At 45.8% G+C, this 21,432-nt stretch overlaps 3 protein-coding genes across 3 annotated transcripts; 1 reads left to right on the top strand and 2 right to left on the bottom strand.

Annotated features, from left to right (window-relative positions):
- Nucleotides 1-653: 653 nt before the first annotated feature.
- On the bottom strand, nt 654-6,811 carry degs2 (delta(4)-desaturase, sphingolipid 2; the record flags this gene model as incomplete). Its single annotated transcript, XM_084437933.1, has 3 exons — nt 654-797; nt 2,119-2,861; nt 6,730-6,811. 3 exons carry the CDS (start codon nt 6,809-6,811, stop codon nt 654-656), a joined length of 969 nt encoding a protein of 322 aa, XP_084294059.1.
- A 648-nt stretch (nt 6,812-7,459) lies between these two features.
- On the top strand, nt 7,460-10,881 carry yy1a (YY1 transcription factor a). Its single transcript, XM_084437977.1, has 5 exons — nt 7,460-8,034; nt 9,226-9,376; nt 9,617-9,677; nt 9,982-10,140; nt 10,555-10,881. The coding sequence occupies exons 1-5, from the start codon at nt 7,533-7,535 to the stop codon at nt 10,735-10,737; spliced, it is 1,056 nt and encodes a 351-aa protein (XP_084294103.1). The 5' UTR covers nt 7,460-7,532; the 3' UTR covers nt 10,738-10,881.
- A 1,579-nt stretch (nt 10,882-12,460) lies between these two features.
- On the bottom strand, nt 12,461-21,211 carry tpp1 (tripeptidyl peptidase I). Its single transcript, XM_084437829.1, has 13 exons — nt 21,076-21,211; nt 20,539-20,610; nt 20,273-20,412; nt 19,200-19,350; nt 18,284-18,405; nt 16,993-17,171; nt 16,526-16,724; nt 15,999-16,187; nt 15,366-15,438; nt 15,028-15,148; nt 14,523-14,681; nt 14,078-14,203; nt 12,461-13,731 (listed from the first exon to the last, which is right to left on the bottom strand). The coding sequence occupies exons 1-13, from the start codon at nt 21,102-21,104 to the stop codon at nt 13,591-13,593; spliced, it is 1,701 nt and encodes a 566-aa protein (XP_084293955.1). The 5' UTR covers nt 21,105-21,211; the 3' UTR covers nt 12,461-13,590.
- Between the last annotated feature and the right edge of the window lie 221 nt (nt 21,212-21,432).

Raw genomic sequence — 21,432 nt, 5'->3', positions numbered from 1 at the left:
TACACGGATCAGTGGAAAGGTTATGTGAAGATATTCATTTGCAGGAAATATTTGGTTCAGTATTGGTTGTGACATTCTATTCACTCTGAAGTTCCGATAAAAAAAAGAAAAAAGTAAATGAATTCAAGAAAATAAGAGGCCTGTCTATAATATCTGCTGGTGTGTTTCTGCCATTCCTCTGTCTCTCTCACTCCCATTCTCTCTCACTGTCTTTCTCTGAGCAGTCAGACAACTGTCAAAAACGTATCTTGTTTATTGAACACTTACAAAGCTGAATATTTTTGTGTGATTCTAATTACTCATATCACAAACTCTCACAAAGGCAAACATACATTACAGTAGCTCTGATGCCGTCACCCAGTCATCATCTCAACATCATTAATTTATTACACCTCATATCTAACACTGTGTGAAAACGCTTGACATGAAGATCTACGGGATGTTGTGGATGGTGATTCTCTCTGCCTGCCCATAGTCCAGTATCTCAATCCTGACGGGACAAGAAAGCAGGTTAGCCAATCACATTCCAATTGCTCCTCAGACCATGAGTTGAGGCTTCAAACTTATTGGTCCATGTCCTGAGTTGTGATTAACGTTACAGACGGTCAGCGGTGGGTTCTGTTGGATTCTCTTGTGTTGCTATGTCACGGCGATCACTCCGGCTTGACAAGTTTGTACTCTCTTTTGATCCTGGCGTAGGGCCCGATGCTGTCATCAAACACAAAGTCCCACAACACCCTGGTCCAGGAAGTGTGCTGGGGCAGTGAGTCATAGTACTCTGCTGCAATCCTCTTCACCTGGGGACATGGAACAGGTTCAGGGTTCAGGAGAAAGTCAGGTAGAGTCAGCAATGGGCACTATACTGATCTAACAGAGCTGAACTGGTTAAATTCAATCCCTCCTATGCCATTTCACTGCATGCTTTTCAGTGTCGTAGGTAGCTGGACAAAATGCTTTTTTGGGGAGGAATGCCATGTGTGTTTACTATCTGTACCTTCCCAGTTTGAGCCCCATGAGGAGCCAGGGATGCCCTTGTTGAGGTGTGGGCGGGTTAGGACATGCAACACAATGACGTCTGCAATGATTGACCCCCTTTACACCTGGCATTAAAATGCATTTTGGGTGATCTGATTACAATGGGATGGTGCTTGACCACGTGAAAGTACAGGTGTAAATGCACCCAAAACAAGGACGGATTGCGATCTGATCAGCCAAACCAGGTGGTCAGGGACATATTGTGACCAGATTGAACACAAGTGTAAATGCAAAATTTTGTTTGTTCCATTGTTGAGCTGGATAGAGCAATCTGATCTCAATCAGATCTTTTTGTGGACACTTGAGGCACATTAATACCAGGGTTAAATTTAATCAGGTTAAATCATATCTAGATTAGGGCTAAGTAAATACTAAGTAAATACTAGTATTTTAAACTTCTGATTAATCATGATCAATCACAGCCTTTTTGTGATCAACACCATTATTATAATAATATATTTTAATTATTATTATTATTATTTTTTTAATCTAGCTACAATCTGGAAATGAGATGCGTTTTAATGCCAGGCAACATACAGTATTGTACATTATGTGGCTGGTGACAGGAATATGACCCCAGAAATCAGATCATGTTTGTGGAGCTCACTGCTCTGAGGGACTAATGTAGATTTAATATTTGTCATTCTCTAGTGGTTACATCGACAGTTAATCAGTTACATATTCGGCCGTTCCATTCAACAAATATTTGCCGTTTCTGATATCTGTCCTGTTTGCCCGCGATGCTGTTCAGAGCCTTTAGAGAGGGCTTTGGTCTCTATGGTATCGTTCTAACGCAGTACTGACCAACCGATCCCAGTATCAGTCAACTTAGCAGAATGAAACATATTCGCTATCATGTTTTTACTACTGTCAATAAAGACAGGGATCAGTTTATCAAATCTTCTGATATAATATTCTAGTCTTAGGACGAGGTGTATGGCGCTATGGCTGGTGTCTGGACAGGACTAGTATTCATTATTGTACATTTATTTAGCCAGGGAAGGGGGGCGAGGGGTGGGGGGTCTGGATTGGGCCAGTGTGTGTGTGTGTGTGTGTGTGCATGCGCGGTGTGTGCGTTCTCACCTGAGGCAGCTTGCTGCCAGGTATGCTAGGGAAGTCGTGGTGCTCCATATGGTAGCCGACGTTGAAGGTGATGCAGTTGAGAGGCCCGTAATATGAATAGGTCTCGTGACCCTTCAGGAACATGTAGTGCTCCGCTATGAAGTGTCCCGAGATGGGATGCAGGCCCATGCACAGTATGGACCCCGCGATGAGGTAGACGATGGGCTTCAGGCCCCACAGGTAGTAGATGGCGAGGTCGGCAGAGAACTGCACCGCTGCGTTGAGGACCTCCAGCCGGCCCACGGGTTTGGGGTTGACCACCAGGGGGCGCAGCGCGTAGAAGAAGGGCTGGAGGAACAGCCAGAGCACCTTCCTGGGCGGCGTGCAGAAGAACCAGCCCTCCAGTGCGGTGGGGATGTCCACATCCAGCCCGTCACCCCCCAGGTAGCGGTGGTGGTCGACATGGTACTTCTTGAAGGAGGCAGAGTACGGCAGGCCGATGGGCAGGTTGGCCCACATGGCGAACAGGCGGTTCAGGCGCGCCAACTTGTTGCCGAAGGCCACGTTGTGTGAGATGTCGTGGATGGCCAGTGTCAGCGAGTGGTTGATGCAGCCCCCAAAGGCGTAGCACCAGAAGAAGACCCACTTCCAGGGCAGGTCACGGACCAGGTAGCAGGCCAGGAGCTGGGTCAGAACCATAGCCGACACCACCCACTTCAGCTGGGGGTCTGGCCCCATCAGGGACTTGATCTCCGGATACTTGGCTGCAGAGGACACACACACACACACACACACACGCACACATACACACAGTTGATGTAGGTCTGACATGCATTCTGTTACATTTACAGACATGTTCCAGTCTTAAATGACCGACACCCCCCACCTCCCAGAATACTGCGAGATACTACTCTCTACTATATTACTGAAAAAGACCTCCGTTTCCCAGACTGCACCACAACAGAGTTCAATACGGTTTTGGAGCCTAATGCCTGGTCCAGGGGGGGAGGGTCTCCAGACAATAAATAATTTTAATTGGCTAAGGTGTTGTTTTGTTCTGGGAGTTAACACGTCACACAGCATCAACGGGGGAGCACTTCACAAACACACACAGCCACCACAGCCAAAATAGTGTCATTACTTCTACACCACAGCTGCTGTTATAAAATGAATCACCATTTTAAATTATGCAACGGTGTTTGTTTACCATTGATGGGAGAACTGCATTTTCTATTGGATAAACCCTGATTCTGCTCTGTTATAATTATCATACATCACTATCCTTAGTGTGATCAGAGACGTGGGGCTTATCTTTTGTAGGCTACCAGACGATTTCTGTTAAACCATTTTTTAAAGTGAGAGACTCCATGCATAGAAACTGGAGGTGTTCATTGGTCCAAATGCAAATTAGGCCTCTCTCTGTCTCTCTCTCTCATTAAACATTTGGATTTCAAAGGGGATTCCTTACTGAGGATAGATTTTCGTGCTAATTCGTGCAAATTAGGTCGGTCTCTCTCTCTCTCTCTGCTTTGCATTAGACATTTGGATTTCAAATGGGATTCCTATACTGACTCTGACACACTGTGCCCACCCAGAGGGCAAACCACCATTATACAATTACTTATACTGTAATATAATCTGTTTTTTATGTTCATGTTTTATTTAAACCGGTCGTGTGAGTTCTTGTGTATGGTTAGTGCTGTTTTTCAATATCTGTCATAACAAAAGTGATTGGCCTAATGTTCATTTCCATCTCTCCTCTCACTAGGATCCTGAGAAACTTCTCCCTTTGTTCTCAAATATGCTCTGAGGAGCCATGTGGCATTCACTGGTCTCATGCCAACTTCATTCATTCAACAACTAATTCACAGGCAAACTCGGTTCATAAACCTGACAAAAAATTCCCTACGGTCCAGAATTGATTGTAGTTGGCTTCAAATGTTTGAATGTGTCTCCAGTGTGGTACTATGACCTGTGACCTGCCCGCCAATGAGAAAGAGAGATTACTCAGTAACCAGATATCATAAACTCTTCTGGACCATTTGACTGATCACACCTCCCTTCAGACTGCAAACACACCATTTACTGGTACTCACCCTCAGGTAAGATTACTGAGTATCTAAATGGATGTTAGAGACTTGAACATACTGCTGTAAGTAAGTAAGTAAGTAAGTAAGTAAGTAAGTAAGCATGTAAATGTTATTTGTTAGCACTTCTCACAAAGAGGACTCACAAAGTGCTTCACATAGGTTTAAATGCATCTAAAAAATCAATAAAATTAAACACAGATACAGTCATAGAAATACAGTCAAATTGATTCGACAAACACCAGTCTAAACAGAAGCATATTTAGCTGCTGTGGAGATCAAAGATATCAAAGTTTCCATCCAGTGGCTCCACCTACATTATCATCATCGACTCATGGGGTTAGGTATTTCTTAACGGCCGGCAAATGTAGTTGTGGCTATGCCAACTATACAAACAACCTTGGAGTTCTAGACGATGTGGAATACAATTGAGACTCCAGAACTAGATTTCAAAGAAGTAATTTGACAAACAATACCTTGAACTCTCTCAAACCCCATCAGTTCACAATCATGCTATCAGAAGACGATATCACCTGTAAGCCTAACTATTGATATGAGTCTACATCAGAGAACTTAAATGAAGCCACACATTACCTGCACATCACAGCCACCACCACCAGTTTGCACTTTGCAGCTGGCCGTGATGCCGAGTGCTCCTTGGCCTTGACCTGCTGTGCTGCCAGATGGCAAAGCCCAAGGGTCTTAAAGGACAATGCTCGTTTTTGACAACCTGGACCTTATTTACGACATATTATAAGACGTTTGACTCACCGAGATCACTTTGGTGTAGTTCGGAGGCATGTAGAAGAAATTTAAAATCCAGCGCGAGCCAGTATATCCATGTAATGGCGGTGGTCGGGGCACTTACAATGCAGTTTCTAAAAATCTATTTTCTGCCGCGAAACGGTTGTTTTCATCAATCTGTCTTGATGAATCGCTAGTTGTGCTTACATAGAGCATGCCTGTTGTGGTTTTCACATGCCATTATTTTTAGAAACGTCTTTCGAAACGAAATAGCTTCCTCACTTGCTCCAGCACTAATGCACACAGCGCGCAATCGTTGCTCCAGCACGCTGTGCGCATGCGTGCTGGAGCAAGTGAGGAAGCTATTTCGTGTCTAAACACGTTTCTAAAGATCATATTACAGAGGCATGTGAAATACCACAACAGGCCTATGCTCTCTATGTAAGCACAACTAGCGATTCATCAAGACAGATTGATGAAAACAACCGTTTCGCGGCAGAAAATAGATTTTTAGAAACTGCATTCTAAGTGCCCCGACCACCGCCATTACATGGATATACTGGCTCGCGCTGGATTTAAAATTTCTTCTACATGCCTCCAAACTACACCAAAGTGATCTCGGTGAGTCAAACGTCTTATAATATGTCGTAAATAAGGTCCAGGTTGTCAAAAACGAGCATTGTCCTTTAAAAATAAAAAGGCCTTAATAATTTAAAGAAGCTGAGGTGTCAAACAACCCCATCACCTTCTGGATGCTTCTCTCCCACCAGAGGAACAATAAAAGGGTTGGCCATGTATGGGAAGGGCCCGGCCCTCTCATGATGTCTCCACCTCACATGATCTCTCCACCTCACAACAACAACAACAGCATCCTATAAAGTGTATGAGCAGTAAAATATGATATTAATACCTTATGCTTTTCAACAACAAAAGAGAGCTGAGAAAAAGCACTGCTGTTAAATATTTCAGTTCTTCCCAATCCATCTAAATGTACAGTACCTATGAAAAGTATTCACTCCCCTTGGACTTTTTCACATTACGAAAAGTAAAAACAACAACAACTAGCTTTGACGTTATAGAATACTTTGTGATTATTAAGATTTAAGATTATCACTGAAAAAGGGTTAATTATGTCAGTGTCCTCTCTGGATTATAGCACGTAGCAGCTGCATTTTAGAATGACCTAATGGGAATTCTGCTCTAAAGGGCCTGGCTTTCTGACTTTCACTCATGCTGTCCATTGTATATGTTTACCATGGTGGGGAGAGGATTAGTTTAGTTTACCTTCCCAGCCCCGAGGCTTTGTCAACTCCACCTGCTATCAGCCTGTTGCTATTGTTCTACATGTCTGAAAAATACTTGGCACAGACTCACTTTACATGAGGGTGTCAGCCCAACCTGACTGACTCTCTTACTTCATTTGATCTGGTCTAGTAAGAAGAAAAGCTGTTGATTTAGGTCAGCTTTGATTGATGAAAGATCTTAAATTACACATATATTAGAATAGAATACACATACCTGTCACACGCCATGGAGTTGTGAGGAATGTATAAAAACAGCTTTGTGCTCAGGAGACTTTCTAGTTTCTACTATTAACCCTAGGCTAGACCTTTCTTTAATTGGTGAACCTGCTGCTCACAGGTTACACATCCCCATGCAAACAGGTAAAACCGGATACGATTTTTAAAGTCTTAAAGTATTGTTAAGACAGATAGGCTACAATTCAAGCTTCATATAACAAGGCAAGAAGGCAACACATCTTAACGGTCTCACAGAGAAAACACATTTTCGGGTACTTTACCTAGGATTTCCTTCCTTCTCGAGGTGTGAGGTTGGTCAGTGTAAACCCATTCAAAGTCGCCCCGTCCACCTGCCTTCCCCATGTTAGCACCTGTTGTGACTGACTGGCTGCTGGCCGTGAATGCATGCTTACCTACTCCACACAATTATCCGAGGCACACCCACTAAAGGTGTGTGATGGTGGTCACATTCACAAGCTCCTCCCAAGCTGCTCCCGGTGATACCAAGGAGGTATTAGACCGAAAACCGATAGTGTCCTATTGCTCAAGCCAAGTAGCCTAAGCAAATCTTAGTGATCAGATTTAAATTAATACCCCCCCCCCCTACCCCAACACACACTATCATTAAAGTAGCAGAGATATGCCTAACTACTCTACGTCGATGTTTTCATTTGATCACATTTTCTTGATACAAGCTTGGAAAATATAAGATAGACTATTGCCTATCATGCTTGAAATAATGACTTATAATATCAATACAATGTGTTCAACATTTTCATTTGATCATAGGCTTGATAGTCTTGCGCGCGTAGACACACGCATTTGGAAGTTTCATAAGCATGTCAATTGTAAACAACGAACGAATTAATTTGCAGATAGTTTACAAGTTTTTTCTTCCTTTATTTCAATAGGGCCTGGATAAACGAATAGTGTGATCTCGCGAGAGTACGTAACCAGAACCTAGTGGCCACGAGAATAGAACAGAGTGGAGTTTGTGTTGTTGAAGAAGGAGGAAGGCAGCGTAGAGGGGGAGCTAGCTGGACAAAACATTGGAAATTGGGAGAAAATAGAGGGGGTTTTCGACATGGCATCAGGCGACACCCTGTACATCGAAACGGATGGATCTGAGATGCCCGCCGAGATAGTGGAGCTTCACGAAATAGAAGTGGAGACTATCGAGACAACAGTTGTCGGAGACGACGATGAACACCAGCCCATGATCGCCTTACAGCCCCTGGACCCCGATGATCCACACTCGCTCCACCACCACCAAGAGGTAATACTGGTGCAAACCCGGGAGGAGGTGGTGGGCGAAGATGATTCCGACCTACACGCGGACGACGGTTACGACGACCAAATCCTGATCCCGGTGCCCGCCGTGGAAGACGACTACATCGAACAGACTCTGGTGACTGTCGCCGGGAGGAGCTCGTCGGCGGGGCGGATGAAGAAAGGTGGTAGCGGGAAGAGAGCGGGCAAAAAGAGCTATCTGAGTGGAGCAGAAGCCAGCGGGAGAAAATGGGAGCAGAAACAGGTCCAGATAAAAACTTTGGAGGGGGAGTTTTCAGTCACGATGTGGGCATCGGGTGAGTTGAGACTTGGAAGTGAATTTCTGCAAGCTGGGTGGCTCGCATTGTTCTCGGTGTTTGTGCTCCGTGACAGGGCCCCGAGGTGCGGGCCGTTGTTCTCCGGCGAATGCACAGCTCGGATTTCTCAACGTTTACGAACTCAGAACCGCACGTTAGTCCATTTGAAATGTTTTTGTTTTTATGGGAAGCCATGTTTTATGTGTTCCTGGGCGCCGCCATGTTCCCCCGGTCCAGTATGGCCGCCCGAAAAAATGGCGTTCATTTGGCCGGGGAAGATGGCGGCGGGTGTGGGAGCGAGGCGGCTGGCTGCGGGACTAGTAGGCCGCTGTGGCGCAGTTGTAGCGCTGCGGCCTCGAAACCCGGGGAGCCGGGGGGAGGGTCGAGCCGTCACAAGACTGGATGTCCCTGAACCATTAGCTTAGCCGCGCTACCGCTGATAGCTTAGCTAGCAGGGTGTTATTATTTATAAGAAGCGAGAAGCATCGGCTCACTAGTTTGTTTTGGCAAGATGTTTTTATGTTCTGAATATGGTTGATGGCAATTTAGTCAGGCCGCCGATTCGCACTTTCAGAGTTGCAGTCAAAACACTTAGCAAGCTTTAACTAGCGTATCTTTGCTAAAGTTAACGTTAGCAACATAGCTTCTTCCAGCCACTGAATAAATACTCCCTACGATATATCACGCTTGCAAATCGCAATTTTTATTTTTTATTCCTCCACAAAGCTTTACGTTTTATATATTAAAATATATAATTTAATCTGCATTCGATTGTGAGGCACATTTTAAATTACAATTGCCTGACTATTCTCTACAAATGACCCCCGTTTGATGAACCCCATGCTAGGTGTTGTTTTATATCACACGATCACGATGTGATTAATTCATAAAACCACGTCGTCAGCGACCAGCCTGTCAAATTCATGGACGCTCAATGATCCACGAGACACGCCCCCGGTGTAGTGATGCGCATACATTGTTGCTCAGTAAACAGAACAATATAGGTCCCAGATCAGAATCGCATCAGATTTATTTAGCCACGTAGGTTTTCACACATACTAGGAAGTTGCTGCTTTTTCTCTCCCGTAATCTGTGCCTTTTTTGTTTCACTCTCTCTATCCCTGTTTCTGTCTTCCTCTCTTTGCCCCTCTTTCTTTCTTATCTCTCCTCATCTCCATCTCTTCCTACCAGATGACAAGAAGGACATCGACCATGAGGAACAGATCATTGGGGAGAACTCACCCCCAGACTACTCAGAATACATGACAGGGAAGAAGCTGCCTCCGGGGGGGATCCCCGGCATTGACCTGTCAGACCCCAAACAGCTGGCGGAGTTTGCCAGGTGAGCTGGCTCAACAACACATCTGCCTGTATGGAATGTTTGAGGTGCATTTGATTTAACTAATCAGGCCAAAGCCACGTATCCACTGGATTGAAACTCTGCATGTTAAGCAAGCTAAATCAGACGCGCCTCCGGTTTTCACTCGGTGTTCTGCATATTATGTTCCAGTCTACTGTAATTGATAAGAGACTTTGGCCTCTGGGTGGTGACTGATAATAAGGGGTTATCTGTCTCTCGCAGGATGAAACCACGGAAGATCAAGGAGGACGATGCTCCCAGGACGATAGCCTGTCCTCACAAAGTGAGTGTGCTTTGGTGTGACCTCCCCGATACTAGCTCGGTCAACCCTGCTTTTAGTACAGGGAGGATTAATTATTTGTGTGACCCAGTGCCGTGTAGTTTTCTGTCCTTGGTTTTTATTGGTTATTATTTTAAGACAAAGTCCATTATGTTGAAGTATCCATAAGTAGGGATGCTTTATTGCTCTAGTAATGGAATTGTATTGCATTTGTACATGTCATAAATGAAAGTCGCCACTAGGTGGGAGTATATGGCAAAGTGATGTGGGCATGAGTCACTGATGTCTGCCTTCTGTACCTCCTCAGGGCTGCACTAAGATGTTCAGGGACAACTCGGCCATGAGGAAGCATCTGCACACCCACGGGCCGCGCGTGCACGTGTGTGCCGAGTGTGGCAAGGCCTTCGTCGAGAGCTCCAAGCTCAAGAGACACCAGCTGGTTCACACTGGAGAGAAACCCTTCCAGGTGGGTTTGGCTCACCTTTTAAAAGAGGGAGCTTAGGCCCAGTTCAGACACCAGAGATGCTACCTCCTGTCCTTGGACCAAATTTCTGATCTTATATGGCTGGATATAGTGACAGCTGTGCAGAGTCTCACTTACTTTCACCTGTCCAATCATTCAAGGAGAGGAGGGAGGATGCGTTCTAGAGTGTTCGAACGGGACCCTTAGGTTGTCTTATTTTGTTTATGAAGTATTGTTCCTGACAGGACAGAGCTGGTACATTGTTGGTGTTCCACAGAAGAGAACTGGTGTTTCGTATTCACATATTTAGAGCTACAATGTGCTTTCAGCCCTTCAAAACAAGCTCTATAAGAGGTCCAGACTGAGTCAACTAACAGTTCAGCCAGACTAATTTAAATCCCTCTGTCCTCTCTGCAGTGCACGTTCGAGGGCTGTGGGAAGCGCTTCTCTCTGGACTTTAACTTGCGCACGCACGTGCGTATTCACACTGGCGACCGGCCGTACGTCTGCCCGTTCGACGGCTGCAACAAGAAGTTTGCTCAGTCCACCAACCTCAAGTCCCACATCCTCACACACGCCAAAGCAAAAAACAATCAGTGAGCCCAGCGTGGCGGAGAGACAGGCCGCCGCCCCTGCTGCCGCCACCACCACAGTATCGCCCTGTGTCCTCAGAGATATGATGAAATGCCCCTTTGTATTGTTTCTAGAAAAAAAAACATGTTTTAAGAGAATGACCTCGCAGACTTTTTGATATGTGTGGTGGTGAAAATGAACTAAAGATGAAGCTGAACTCACACCCCTCCTCCACCTCCTCCTCTTCCTTGCGCCCCCTGCTGCCATGACGTGCCCCAGAAGGAAAAACTGGACGGTTTCTTCTTGTGAAGATATGAATTGAATCCTTGGATCTGAAAGACGACAACGCTCTTTATATCTGCTGCATTCGAGAAGAGCCTACAAATCTACATCCATCAGCATAGCAGAATTAATTGCTTTTTAATTATTTTGTACTTCTCCTAAGTGTGCATATTGTACACTTCCTTTGGCATAAGCATAGTGGTATTATGTATGTATATTTTTCCCTGAGAATTGACATCTGTGATAGCTCTTCTTGGAGGAGATTTGGCAGTGGTTGTACCTCCCATGTCTCCCTGAACACAGTTACTTTGGGGGGGGGGCAGGGGGGTGTTCTTTACAGACTTTCATTTTGTATAATTGTAACGTACAGATATATTGGGAATCATGTAGATAGTAGCAATGTGATTTAAGTAGTGTTAACCGATGAATTAAAACCGTTTTTATTTTTCCCTGCAATGCCAGATGGAAAAAACGTCATGTCTGTTCATCTCAGCATACTCTTTTCTCTGTGCAACTCAGCCAGACATGGTGAAGTTGTATTGTTAGAATGTATTGTCCAACCAGCACTAACCCTCGCTAATATTCACACTCCCACCTTTCATGATTATAGCCTCTAGAATGACCCCAAGGCTCTTAGCGAGCTCTTCCTAGGATGTGTGTTTCAGAGAATGCCGATATCGTGTGTAGAGTTCTGGTGTGGGTATGTGATAGATGATTAAAGTTGTTTTGACGCCATTTTGAATGTGACACTTCCTCTGATGTCCTATTGGTTCATGAAAGGGCCTGTTCCCCAATCTGAATAAAGACATGGCTGATCTTAACTGCCCAGGTTATTGTGACTGGCTGCATGTATTAAGCTTGAGTTTGTATGACATCGTACTAGGGACGTTAATAGTTAAATCGACTATCGATTAATTGCCGATAAGAATTTACTTGAGTCAGATTTGGTTACTCGATTAATTGCTTGTTAATGGAACTGAACTTTATTTATTTTTATGAACGTTATCAATGGGAGTGAAATGTAATCATGATTTAAGGTCTGACTGTAGTGAAGGCTAAATGGGATGCTGGGAAATTTCAACGATACAGCGGAAGAAGACAATGACGCGAGCAAAGCGCAGTCCAGCGCAGGACGCTCATCAATTAATCGACTATCATTTGGTAAGGTTAACAGTTATCGATTAATGAAATTCCTTGAAATTTGCAACCCTACATAGTATCACACTACACTCTCACATTGATGCTGGTGGTCAGAAGACACTTCTGAGAGCTATGACTATTATTGTGAATACTGTACCTTGTAGAAGGACTTATTTGTGGAGTAAAACTTTCTGATATGGATGAATGACATGGGATGAGGCTGACAGCAGTGACAATCACCAACTGATGAGAATACAGAAACAATCCTACCAGCGATTTTTTAAATAAAACTTGATTTATTCAATGTTTACAATCAACACGAAGGCAGTCTTCCAAATATTGCATGTGCATTTTTAAAGTAATCTTTAAAAACAAGTGCAACAATGCTGGTAGACAGATTATTGCTGAATCAATTTGTCTCAATAAGGAAATTTTTTGCTAGAATTGGAACCACAGATCCAGGCTTTTTGCAGTTACAGTCTCACACAACAGGACACATTTCCTCTCAATTGACCTGTCCTGTGGCCATCCAGTATATCCTTTCACGTCAGAAAAGTAGACCATAGAACACAAACACTATCATGTTTAAGGTGCTAGATATAGATGAATCATTAAAAAATAAAACGATTAACAAGACTCTTGATCGCTCCAGAAGCAGAGATACTGCATGGTACCAACTCAATACTATCAGCTCACAAGCCTCGTTAGAGGTGGGAATCAAACCTCAGACAGGTAAACAACATTCATTTAGGATCCAACAACATTTTTTAAATTACAGATTCATAATCAATGTTTTGGTGTGTGTGTGTAGGGGGGGGGGGCATTCATTCCCCACCTTACTAAAAGCTCTGTGGATGTTTGTTTTTTTAATGATTTGTCTACGTAAAAATGTCTATCACCTCTGAGACATCTGACAGATTGATGTATTGTAGAGAAAAGCACAGTCACTATTGAGAGAAAACAGTCCTTTTGAAACAAAAATCAATAACGAGGGGTCCTTCACAAGAATCACACTACCTGAGAAGAAGGATCCATGCTTGGCAACATACACAACAAACAACAACGAACCCACCTCACATTCTTATATGAAAAACAAACGAGTGCAGATTGAGATACATAGATTCTGCAAATAGACTGATCATTTGCATATGGACACACTCAGTGCTACTGCAGGTTAATTGTGAAGTTCAGGTGACCTGTGGGAACCTTTGTCAGCAGAACCTGTGTTTTTCATATCAGTACAGTGTGTGGGACAAAAAAATAAGAGGCGGATTGACACAGTGTCAGCTGCAGACGGCTACAGTAGAATCAATCTGACACTCCGCCTCATCCCAAACCAACCCCTGAGCTCCAGGTACCTGCTGCAGAATGCACTTCTTGAGATCAGACGATAGGACAGGAGCAAGCAATTATGGCGGCAATTCCCACCAGCCAATCAGTGCACTTTGGCGGATAGGTTCAGTCCTCCCCCAGGGCAGCCAGCAGGGCGGGGTAGTTGGGCGTCCCCCAGCCAGTGACGGGGTCCCAGGCGGGGGCAGCACAGAAGCCATTACCCTGACTCTGTCCGTCCAGGCAGCCCAGGTGGCAGCCCTCCATTACCTGGGGAGCAGGGAGTAGGCAGTCAGTATAGGCAAGACCAACTCTACTCCCAGCCTGTGGTGACGTTGTGAGTTACGCCAGCGCACAGCAGATTCACCACACAACCTCTTCAGTCCAAGAAGAAATCTAAAGACACTTTACCAGTGGACCATTCTTCCATAATTACTAAGAACTAATGAGAACATTCAGTGTTGGTTAACATCTAGTCAAATTTCATGTCAAAAGCATCTGTAAAGCTTTGTCTCTGTACGAGTTAGCCAGGTGTTAAAAAGTATTGAACAGCCCCAGTCCGAAGCACAAATTCCCGGTGGTACCAACGTGAGGTAAACATTAGTGAGAGTCTTACGTCAAACAGGGCCTGTCCTTTCAGCTGGTAGAGGCGCGGGTTCAGGAAGCCCAGGGGAGGAAGGCCCTTCAGCAGGCGCTGGTCGTTGATGAGAGACAACATCCCTCCCACCACGGGAGTAGAGGCCTGGGGGGTGGACGCACGCACACACACACACACACGCACACGCACACGCGCACACACGCACACACACGCGCGCGCACACACACACACACGCGCGCACACGCGCACACACGTTAATATGCATCAGGGCTGGTGTATCTGGGAATGGCTGTTATTAAAATGCAACTTTCCATGAGATCGTCTCTGATTTAGCACATCTCTACACAGCTGCTCTATTCACATCAGACCAGTGGTTTCCCCAAATAAGGCAGCTGTGAGGAAGCTTGTGTTTCACAGAATCCAAACAGAGCGTGGACAGTAGGCCCACAGACCCCCCTCTCACCGAGGTCCCAGACACGAAGGGGATGGGCACTCTGTTGCTGACCACCCAGTAGTTGTCAGACAGGGCGGATATGTCCGGGTAGGCCCGCCCACTGGTGTTGAAGTAGGTCAGGGGGGGAAGGCCTGCCGCACCCTTCAGGTAGCTCTGCACGGCACTGGTCTGCAGGAGGACAGACACACTATAGTATCAGACATTCATCTTCACTCAGACTTCCTGTTAACATCCATTTTGTGTGTAACCGAGTGACAAAGTGTCCTTGTGAGTCCCAGGTAGTGGTAGCTAGTGGTTGGTTAAACTCAAAGGAGCACTAACAGTCCCTCCAAGAGGTCCCTGTTGGCGCAACTGTTAGCGGGTCTGCCACACCAGCGGGAGAGCATGGGTTCAAATCCCGCCCTGGGGAAGCCTTTAACGTGGGTCACATGTGCAAAGATATTGGATATAACGGCATGTTTGCCAAAAGTTGCAAATTACCAATCAGAAGGCAGATTAAAGGGCGAGACTTTACCTGGTAGTCGGGCATGGCGAACACGTTGCTGAACCCGCCTCCGCTGATGTAGTGCGTCACCTCATAGGACAGTTTGAAAGGGTTCTTGAATGTGGTCCCGCCCACCGTGGTCACGTAGGGACTGACCGGAAACACAGAAATGACATCACAAAGAAGTTCCGTTAGGCATTCTGGGAAACCTGGCAGCAACGGCACCTATGCATTGGTGAACACCTCCGCATCAGATCTAAGACAAACAGCATGTCACCATTTTGACAAATCTAAACAAGTATCTATTCCAGTGACTCTATAGTACTAAAGGACTGAGGGACCTCTCCTGGTGACAGCAGCTGGCTAACCTGGAAGCTGGGAAGCTGGGCCTGAAGCAGTTCTCCGTCTTGGTCTGGTGTCGACAGCCAGCACCGCTATCCCCTGGGACAGAGACATGCGGCTGGTCAACGTCTAGTCCAACGCGAACGTCGCAGAACACCTCGTATTACTGAAGACGACATTGTTCTTGGAACAATCCGTGTCATTCTCAGTTCACTGAATAAAACAACACAGTGCCGTGTCTCTCAGGCCTGATCTGTGCCTTAACTATCTGTGCCTTAGTTATGGTGGAAACAAGTGGCTTGTTTCCACCATAACTCTGTGACGTAGTCAAGGAGAACACAGTCTTCTCTCCTACTGCAGACATCTGCAGCAGTTACACACTTCATCTTTGTAGTGATGGGTGAAGACATCAAACAAACAAGCAAACAAAACAGTCCCCAACTACAAGTACATGGAGTCCTCATACAACCACCAAGCCAGCTCCAAAAGGCGAGCAGTGTCCTTGGTTATCCCTGTCCCAGATCTGACAGGACTGGGCTCATCTGTCATCAGTCTCCTTCCATCTGTGAAGGATAGTTCACCAACAAGGACATGGGGGAAGTGGGGGGGTGTTACACATTTCAGGATTGGAATGTGTCCCGGCACAGCTGCTGTCTGACCTGAGGCAAACAGCAGTGAGAGTCCCCTGACGCCAGCCTTCATGAACTCGGCGCTGATGCGGTTCATGTAGGCGGAGGACAGGCTGTCCTCGTCGTCGCCGTAGCTGATGGTGTGCACCCAAGGCAGGGAGGACATGTTGCTAAGCAACACCATCCATTGGAGGAAGGGCTCCTGCGTCTCATGGCGTCCTGGGGATGGGGGGGGTGACAAAAAATAGAATATAGTTGACTGGAACATAGTGCCAGGACACAAGGTCACATCCCAAATTCACCCACAGGCACTAATCCCTCCCCCGACTCTGTGAACTCTTCTGGATATCTGAGAGAGGATTGGGATGATGGTGGAATGTTCTCTACACTGCTACACCTCTCCAAACATCTCAGTCTTCAAAAGCAGGACACATCGGTTCACCTTTGTGAGAAAGGGTTCCTAGTCCATTACACCCACTCATTTAGCTCATGACCCACATGCAGACCATACCAGGTGTACAGCTACAGTAGGTATATGTTAGTAGCTGCTAGCCTACCAGGGTTGGTGAATACCCAGGTGGAGATGTTGGCTCCGGTGCTCATGATGTACTCCACGTCCAGACTGGCCTCTATCCCCGCCTTGCCCTGGCCCTGCTGGCCGACCACACGGTCCACCTGCGACAGGTGCTTGAATCCATGTCCAAAGAAGCTCATGAACTCCGCCAGGTCAGCAGTGTGGTAGTACTGCTCCAGGAACTGCACAGGGGAGAGGGAAGAGAGGAAGAGAGAGAGGACAAGGTACAATCAGGAGAAATGGCACACTGGAACATAACAAACGTTATTTATACAGTATAGCGCATTTCGTACACAAAGGCAACACAATGTGCTTCACAGAAAGTGGGAGGGGGGTATATACATATGATAGATAGATATATACTTTATTGATCCTACCACTAATTTTCCAGAGGGAATCAGCAGCAGCCGGGCCAGTGCGTTTCTAACGGTGCTGTACTAAGAGGGGTACCTGTGCCACAGCCTGGCTGTTGTTGGAGGCCGACCCCACGTCAGCGGTCGTCAGGTTGTAGCGGCTCCTCAGGATGCTGGGCGTCACGCCGAGGTGGAATCCCACCCCCGAGCGCCTCTTGCTGGCCAGGAACTCGCTAGGGTCCTGCCCCTTGGGTGGAAAGCGGTGGACCCCGCCCACTGTGGGAGAGGAAATTGTGTCAGTGAAAAAGGTCTGCCCTCAATGTGGCCACGTGGTCAAGTTTGAGGCGCCAAGGTCGCCTGATAATCTGCGAATCATAAGTAGTATCTTATGATGACAGCCGATTTGCAGATCGGTCATGCGAGGCTGGCGCTTCAATCCTGTATGTTTTAGCTATCCATCCTACCTATCCAAATGCCTACAATAAGGCTTTGTTCACACGGCAGTGAAATGTGACCCAAATCCGATCTTTTTGCCTACATGCGACTCAGGTCTGATTTTTTCATGATCGTGTGAACAGTGCAAGTCACATGAAATCGGATTTTTTTCAATCCAACCTGGGTCGCTTTCAGAGGTGGTATTATATCGGATACATGTCTGATGTTTTGCAACGCGCCCGCCGTCTGAACAGTCATGTCGCGTTTAAAGCGACTTTTACGTCACTCTAGAGCGGTGACTTGCAAATTCGTGAAGCGTTCCACTGTGGTGTGCTTGTGCGGCATACTGCACGTCACAAGACGATCCTCATCCTTCTTCTCGCTCATACCGTCGCCGGCTTCCACTGCACAAATACTTGAAAATCCACCTGTAGTAAAGGCTAACTTCAGTTGTGGTTGTAACATTATCCATGGTTAACGTTACTTCCGTAAACAGTGCGCTGCACGTGACATCCTGATGTCTTTGTTATTGTTCTTCTGCGCATGCAGGTCTGTTCAGGGCCGTGGGCTGTTCTCACGGGAGTCAAATATAGGTTACATTTAAAAAGTAATGTGAACAGTTAAACAAAAAAATCGGATCTGTGTAAAAAAATCGGAATTGAGCATTAAGACCTGCCGTGTGAACTAAGCCTAAGGGTCTTAGGAGGATAGAATATGCATGAGCAAGATGGGCGATGTTCTCACCAACTTACACAGGTTCAATCGTTTCATGTGTCTAAGGTGTAGGCCTGTATCTCTTCATACTCCCAAGAATAATAAAACCTACTGAAGCATGGGAGTGATGGAGAGACAAGGTTGTTACTGGACAGCTGGGTCCCTTGGTATGGTGCATGTTGACACATTCCACTGAGACACGTCGCTCCATCAGAGACATTCAGTGTTTCCGAGCTCACCAAAGTCCAGATGCGGGCGAACAGCCTCATTGACCTGGTAGGAAGATGGGGACCTCACCACGGACTGTCCATCTCTCATGTAGCGGTGGAACTTGCTTCCTGGAAGCAGCGTCTCTGCCACCCTGAAACAGCAAGGGAATGAGGAGAGGGGTGAGGCTTGTTGTGGGGGGTTTCAGTCAGGCAGGCCACAATGTTAGCCAACTACATTAGTCAAGGGGAGAATACAGAAGCAAACAAGTTATCTCCATCCTCTATGACTGCTCATAGTCAAACATTCTCTTAAGCCTGTGTTATACTTTAGCAATAAACCACTCGAGGCCATGTGTTTTAGTGATTTTATAACAGCTAGGGGGCGTTGTTAGGCACGACACGGCCTCGAGAGGTTTATTGCTTTTATACAACAGTTACTACAGCTATTAGTGTAAAAAAGACACACAGCAATGTAAAATATTAACATTTATTCAAAGCGAAGCATCATTCCCTCAATTCCGCAGAGTAAAATAGTTCCCCTAACAAATGGGTTGCCAAGCAACAACAACAACTACAATGCATTGGATCAAATGGGAGGCGCATTAATACTGAAAAAGGAATGATATGCAGTCCCAGGTGTGTTACAAAGTATTTTAACACGGCTTCCAGCCATTCAGAATCAAGAACCAAAACCAAAACTAAACTTGCTGTTTAACAATGTGTATGCGTAGACAAGTGTGTATTTTGCAGCGTGTAAGATTTCGGAGGACCTGCACAGCCAAATGCTCCAAAGGAACAAAGGACATGCGTGGTAGCCATCTTTTGTACGCGTACTTAAAAGTAAGTATAATGCAGGCTTCACAGTTCCTCATAGAGGAGCTTGTGTCAGCAGTTCTAGGTGTGTGGAAACAGACAAAAGTAACGTCTGATAGGAGAAGTCCCTTACAGAGCAGTCATGGGGCACTGGAGGAAGTCCTGGGTCTGGACAGTGAGGCAGTCTCGGACCCCGTGACTCTGCAGCCAATGACGTACCACCTTCTTGGTCAGCTGGGATGGATGGACCAATGAGGCCACCTCCTCCAGAGTCAGATGCTTCCCTACAGGGACAGAAGTCACACAGGGCTGAGGTTAAATCCTACAAGTCCAGCCTGAATTCCTCTCTTCAACCCTCCTTCTCACAATGCATACTGCATATTTGACCTTCTCCTTAAATGTGTTTTAGAAGGTGGCAAGGAGAGGAGCCACAAATCATGGGGAGATAAAAATAAACATAGACAACACATGACTGATTGAAGAAGTGAGAGGAAAACTGATGAAGTGTGTGACTAAAGCCTAATTTATACTGTGTAAAGCCTATTCTCCCAAACAGATGCGTACGCAGACAGTTTAGTTTATTTGTAATTTACTTGACTGCCAAAACCATGATATGTAGGCCTACCACAGCTATCTGCATCAGTAAAGCGGCAGTTGGAAGTAACCCATCTGCTATTCCTCCCTTTTTATCTGTCTCAGTATTTACTGCCATCCAGTGACCTAGATGCAGGATAATCACAAATGTAGGGTGATAAATATTATGATACATGAATGTATTACTTGTATAATATTTGACTATGTATGGTGCTCTCGTAGTTTATTATCATGGATGTTAGGCTATAGCAGTAGACAATGTAAGGTTTGCCTTGCAATATGTGCATCTTAAAACCTAGAATATGCCAATAGCCTACGACAGGAGTGCCCAATATGCTGATCGAGATCGACCTGTAGGTTGCAGAGGCTATGCTGGTATCTCGAGCCATTCAAAAGAAAAGCCATAAAAAAGGCGACTTGACACGCGTTGAAGTTGCGTGCACGGAGGCAAGCAGTCACATCACCTCTCTTGTCCAAATGAGCAACTTTTTCCTCCTGCTACGAGTGCCAAAGGGTGACCATTTTGTACTGCCGTTTAGCGGCAGTGAGTATTTTAATGATTTAATACATTTCAGTAACTATATATATATAAATTTGATTTAAGCGCTCTACCGTATTGTACACAGTGGGGGTCTGACACGGCTTTGAGCAGGTCTTCCAGACGGTCGATATTTTGCTGCTTCAATGCAAAGGTGAGCTCCAGCCACTCAGAGGGACCCACCCTGCCCACACGACTCCACCCATCCGGAATCCTGAGACAGATAGAGGAAACGGGTGAAGTCACCACAGACACAAACAGTCATGTTCTACCAGGGCTAGGGTTAGCTGCAAGAGCTTCTGGTTACTCAGATTAGAGTTAACCAAGCGTGTTTGCTTACGAGGTCTCCTGGTCCTCTTCGAGGTGCAACATCAGCACCAGGGAGCTACAGAGCAGCAGGCATAGCACCGTCCTGGAGGGAGATGTTGACACAGGGTGTTACAAATAAAGAAAAGCAAGAATAAGGTCAGAGTACTATTTTACAGAAAGTCATGTTTGACCTCTGAGGCAACACACAGGATAGCTAGCAGCAAATCGATCACCTACCTCAAAACAAGTCAAAACTGTACGATAACCAAATGCAATGAACACGTGTATCCAATCGGATACATGTAACTACACGACTACAATACAAATACTGTCATGATGTAAACAAAGAGGACTTCGAAGCTATTTCCCTAGCCTCTCGCACTATTGAGGCGTGACACCTATAGTGTCATAGCCCCGATGCGACCCCAGAGATACGCTGTCGCTCCTCTAATCTGGGATCACGTATATAGTTGATCATCGAGTTTAAATAAAGGTGATAATAATAATACGGATATAGAAAAGGGAGACCTGACTGTACCAAACGGCGAATTTCAAATCGGACGCTCACCATGCATTCCTGTAGATGTCTTTTGTCATGTCGGAGCCTTGCCTGGTCTTTTATAGGCGAAATAACCACTGTTATACCCTATTTTTCACTCACTGTTCCTTCGTTACCGTGGTGGTTTTCTGCTTCTTCTTCTACGCTCTACCGGAAATAGCGCGTGCTCTCTCTCCTGGCTGCAGACAAAATGGCCGACCTCCGCAAGAGGCGCCTACCTCTATTAATACATCCATGGCGCCTACGCAGTTGACAGCAAATCACGTGACCTCTGCAGTTGACAGGAAATTCGTTGTTTTTTGTGAGCATGCGCAAGAGCATGGATGTATTAATAGAACAAGATTACGTTAGCTAGATGGCCAAATA

The sequence above is a fragment of the Borostomias antarcticus genome (assembly GCF_949987555.1).
Source record: "Borostomias antarcticus genome assembly, chromosome: 5".
NCBI lineage: Eukaryota > Metazoa > Chordata > Actinopteri > Stomiiformes > Stomiidae > Borostomias > Borostomias antarcticus.
Note: the sequence above shows the minus strand (reverse complement) of the source record. Positions and strands in the feature narration are given on the sequence as shown.

Coding starts and splice junctions, on each gene's coding strand:
- yy1a (XM_084437977.1), top strand. CDS start 7,533: ATGGCATCAGGCGACACCCTGTACATCGAAACGGATGGATCTGAGATG. Junction 9,678..9,981: donor CGATAGCCTGTCCTCACAAA/GTGAGTGTGCTT, acceptor GTACCTCCTCAG/GGCTGCACTAAGATGTTCAG. Junction 10,141..10,554: donor CTGGAGAGAAACCCTTCCAG/GTGGGTTTGGCT, acceptor TCCTCTCTGCAG/TGCACGTTCGAGGGCTGTGG.
- tpp1 (XM_084437829.1), bottom strand. CDS start 21,104: ATGACAAAAGACATCTACAGGAATGCATG. Junction 15,439..15,998: donor CTCACTGCTGTTTGCCTCAG/GTCAGACAGCAG, acceptor TCTCTGTCCCAG/GGGATAGCGGTGCTGGCTGT. Junction 14,204..14,522: donor CCTTCGTGTCTGGGACCTCG/GTGAGAGGGGGG, acceptor TCCACCCCCCAG/GCCTCTACTCCCGTGGTGGG.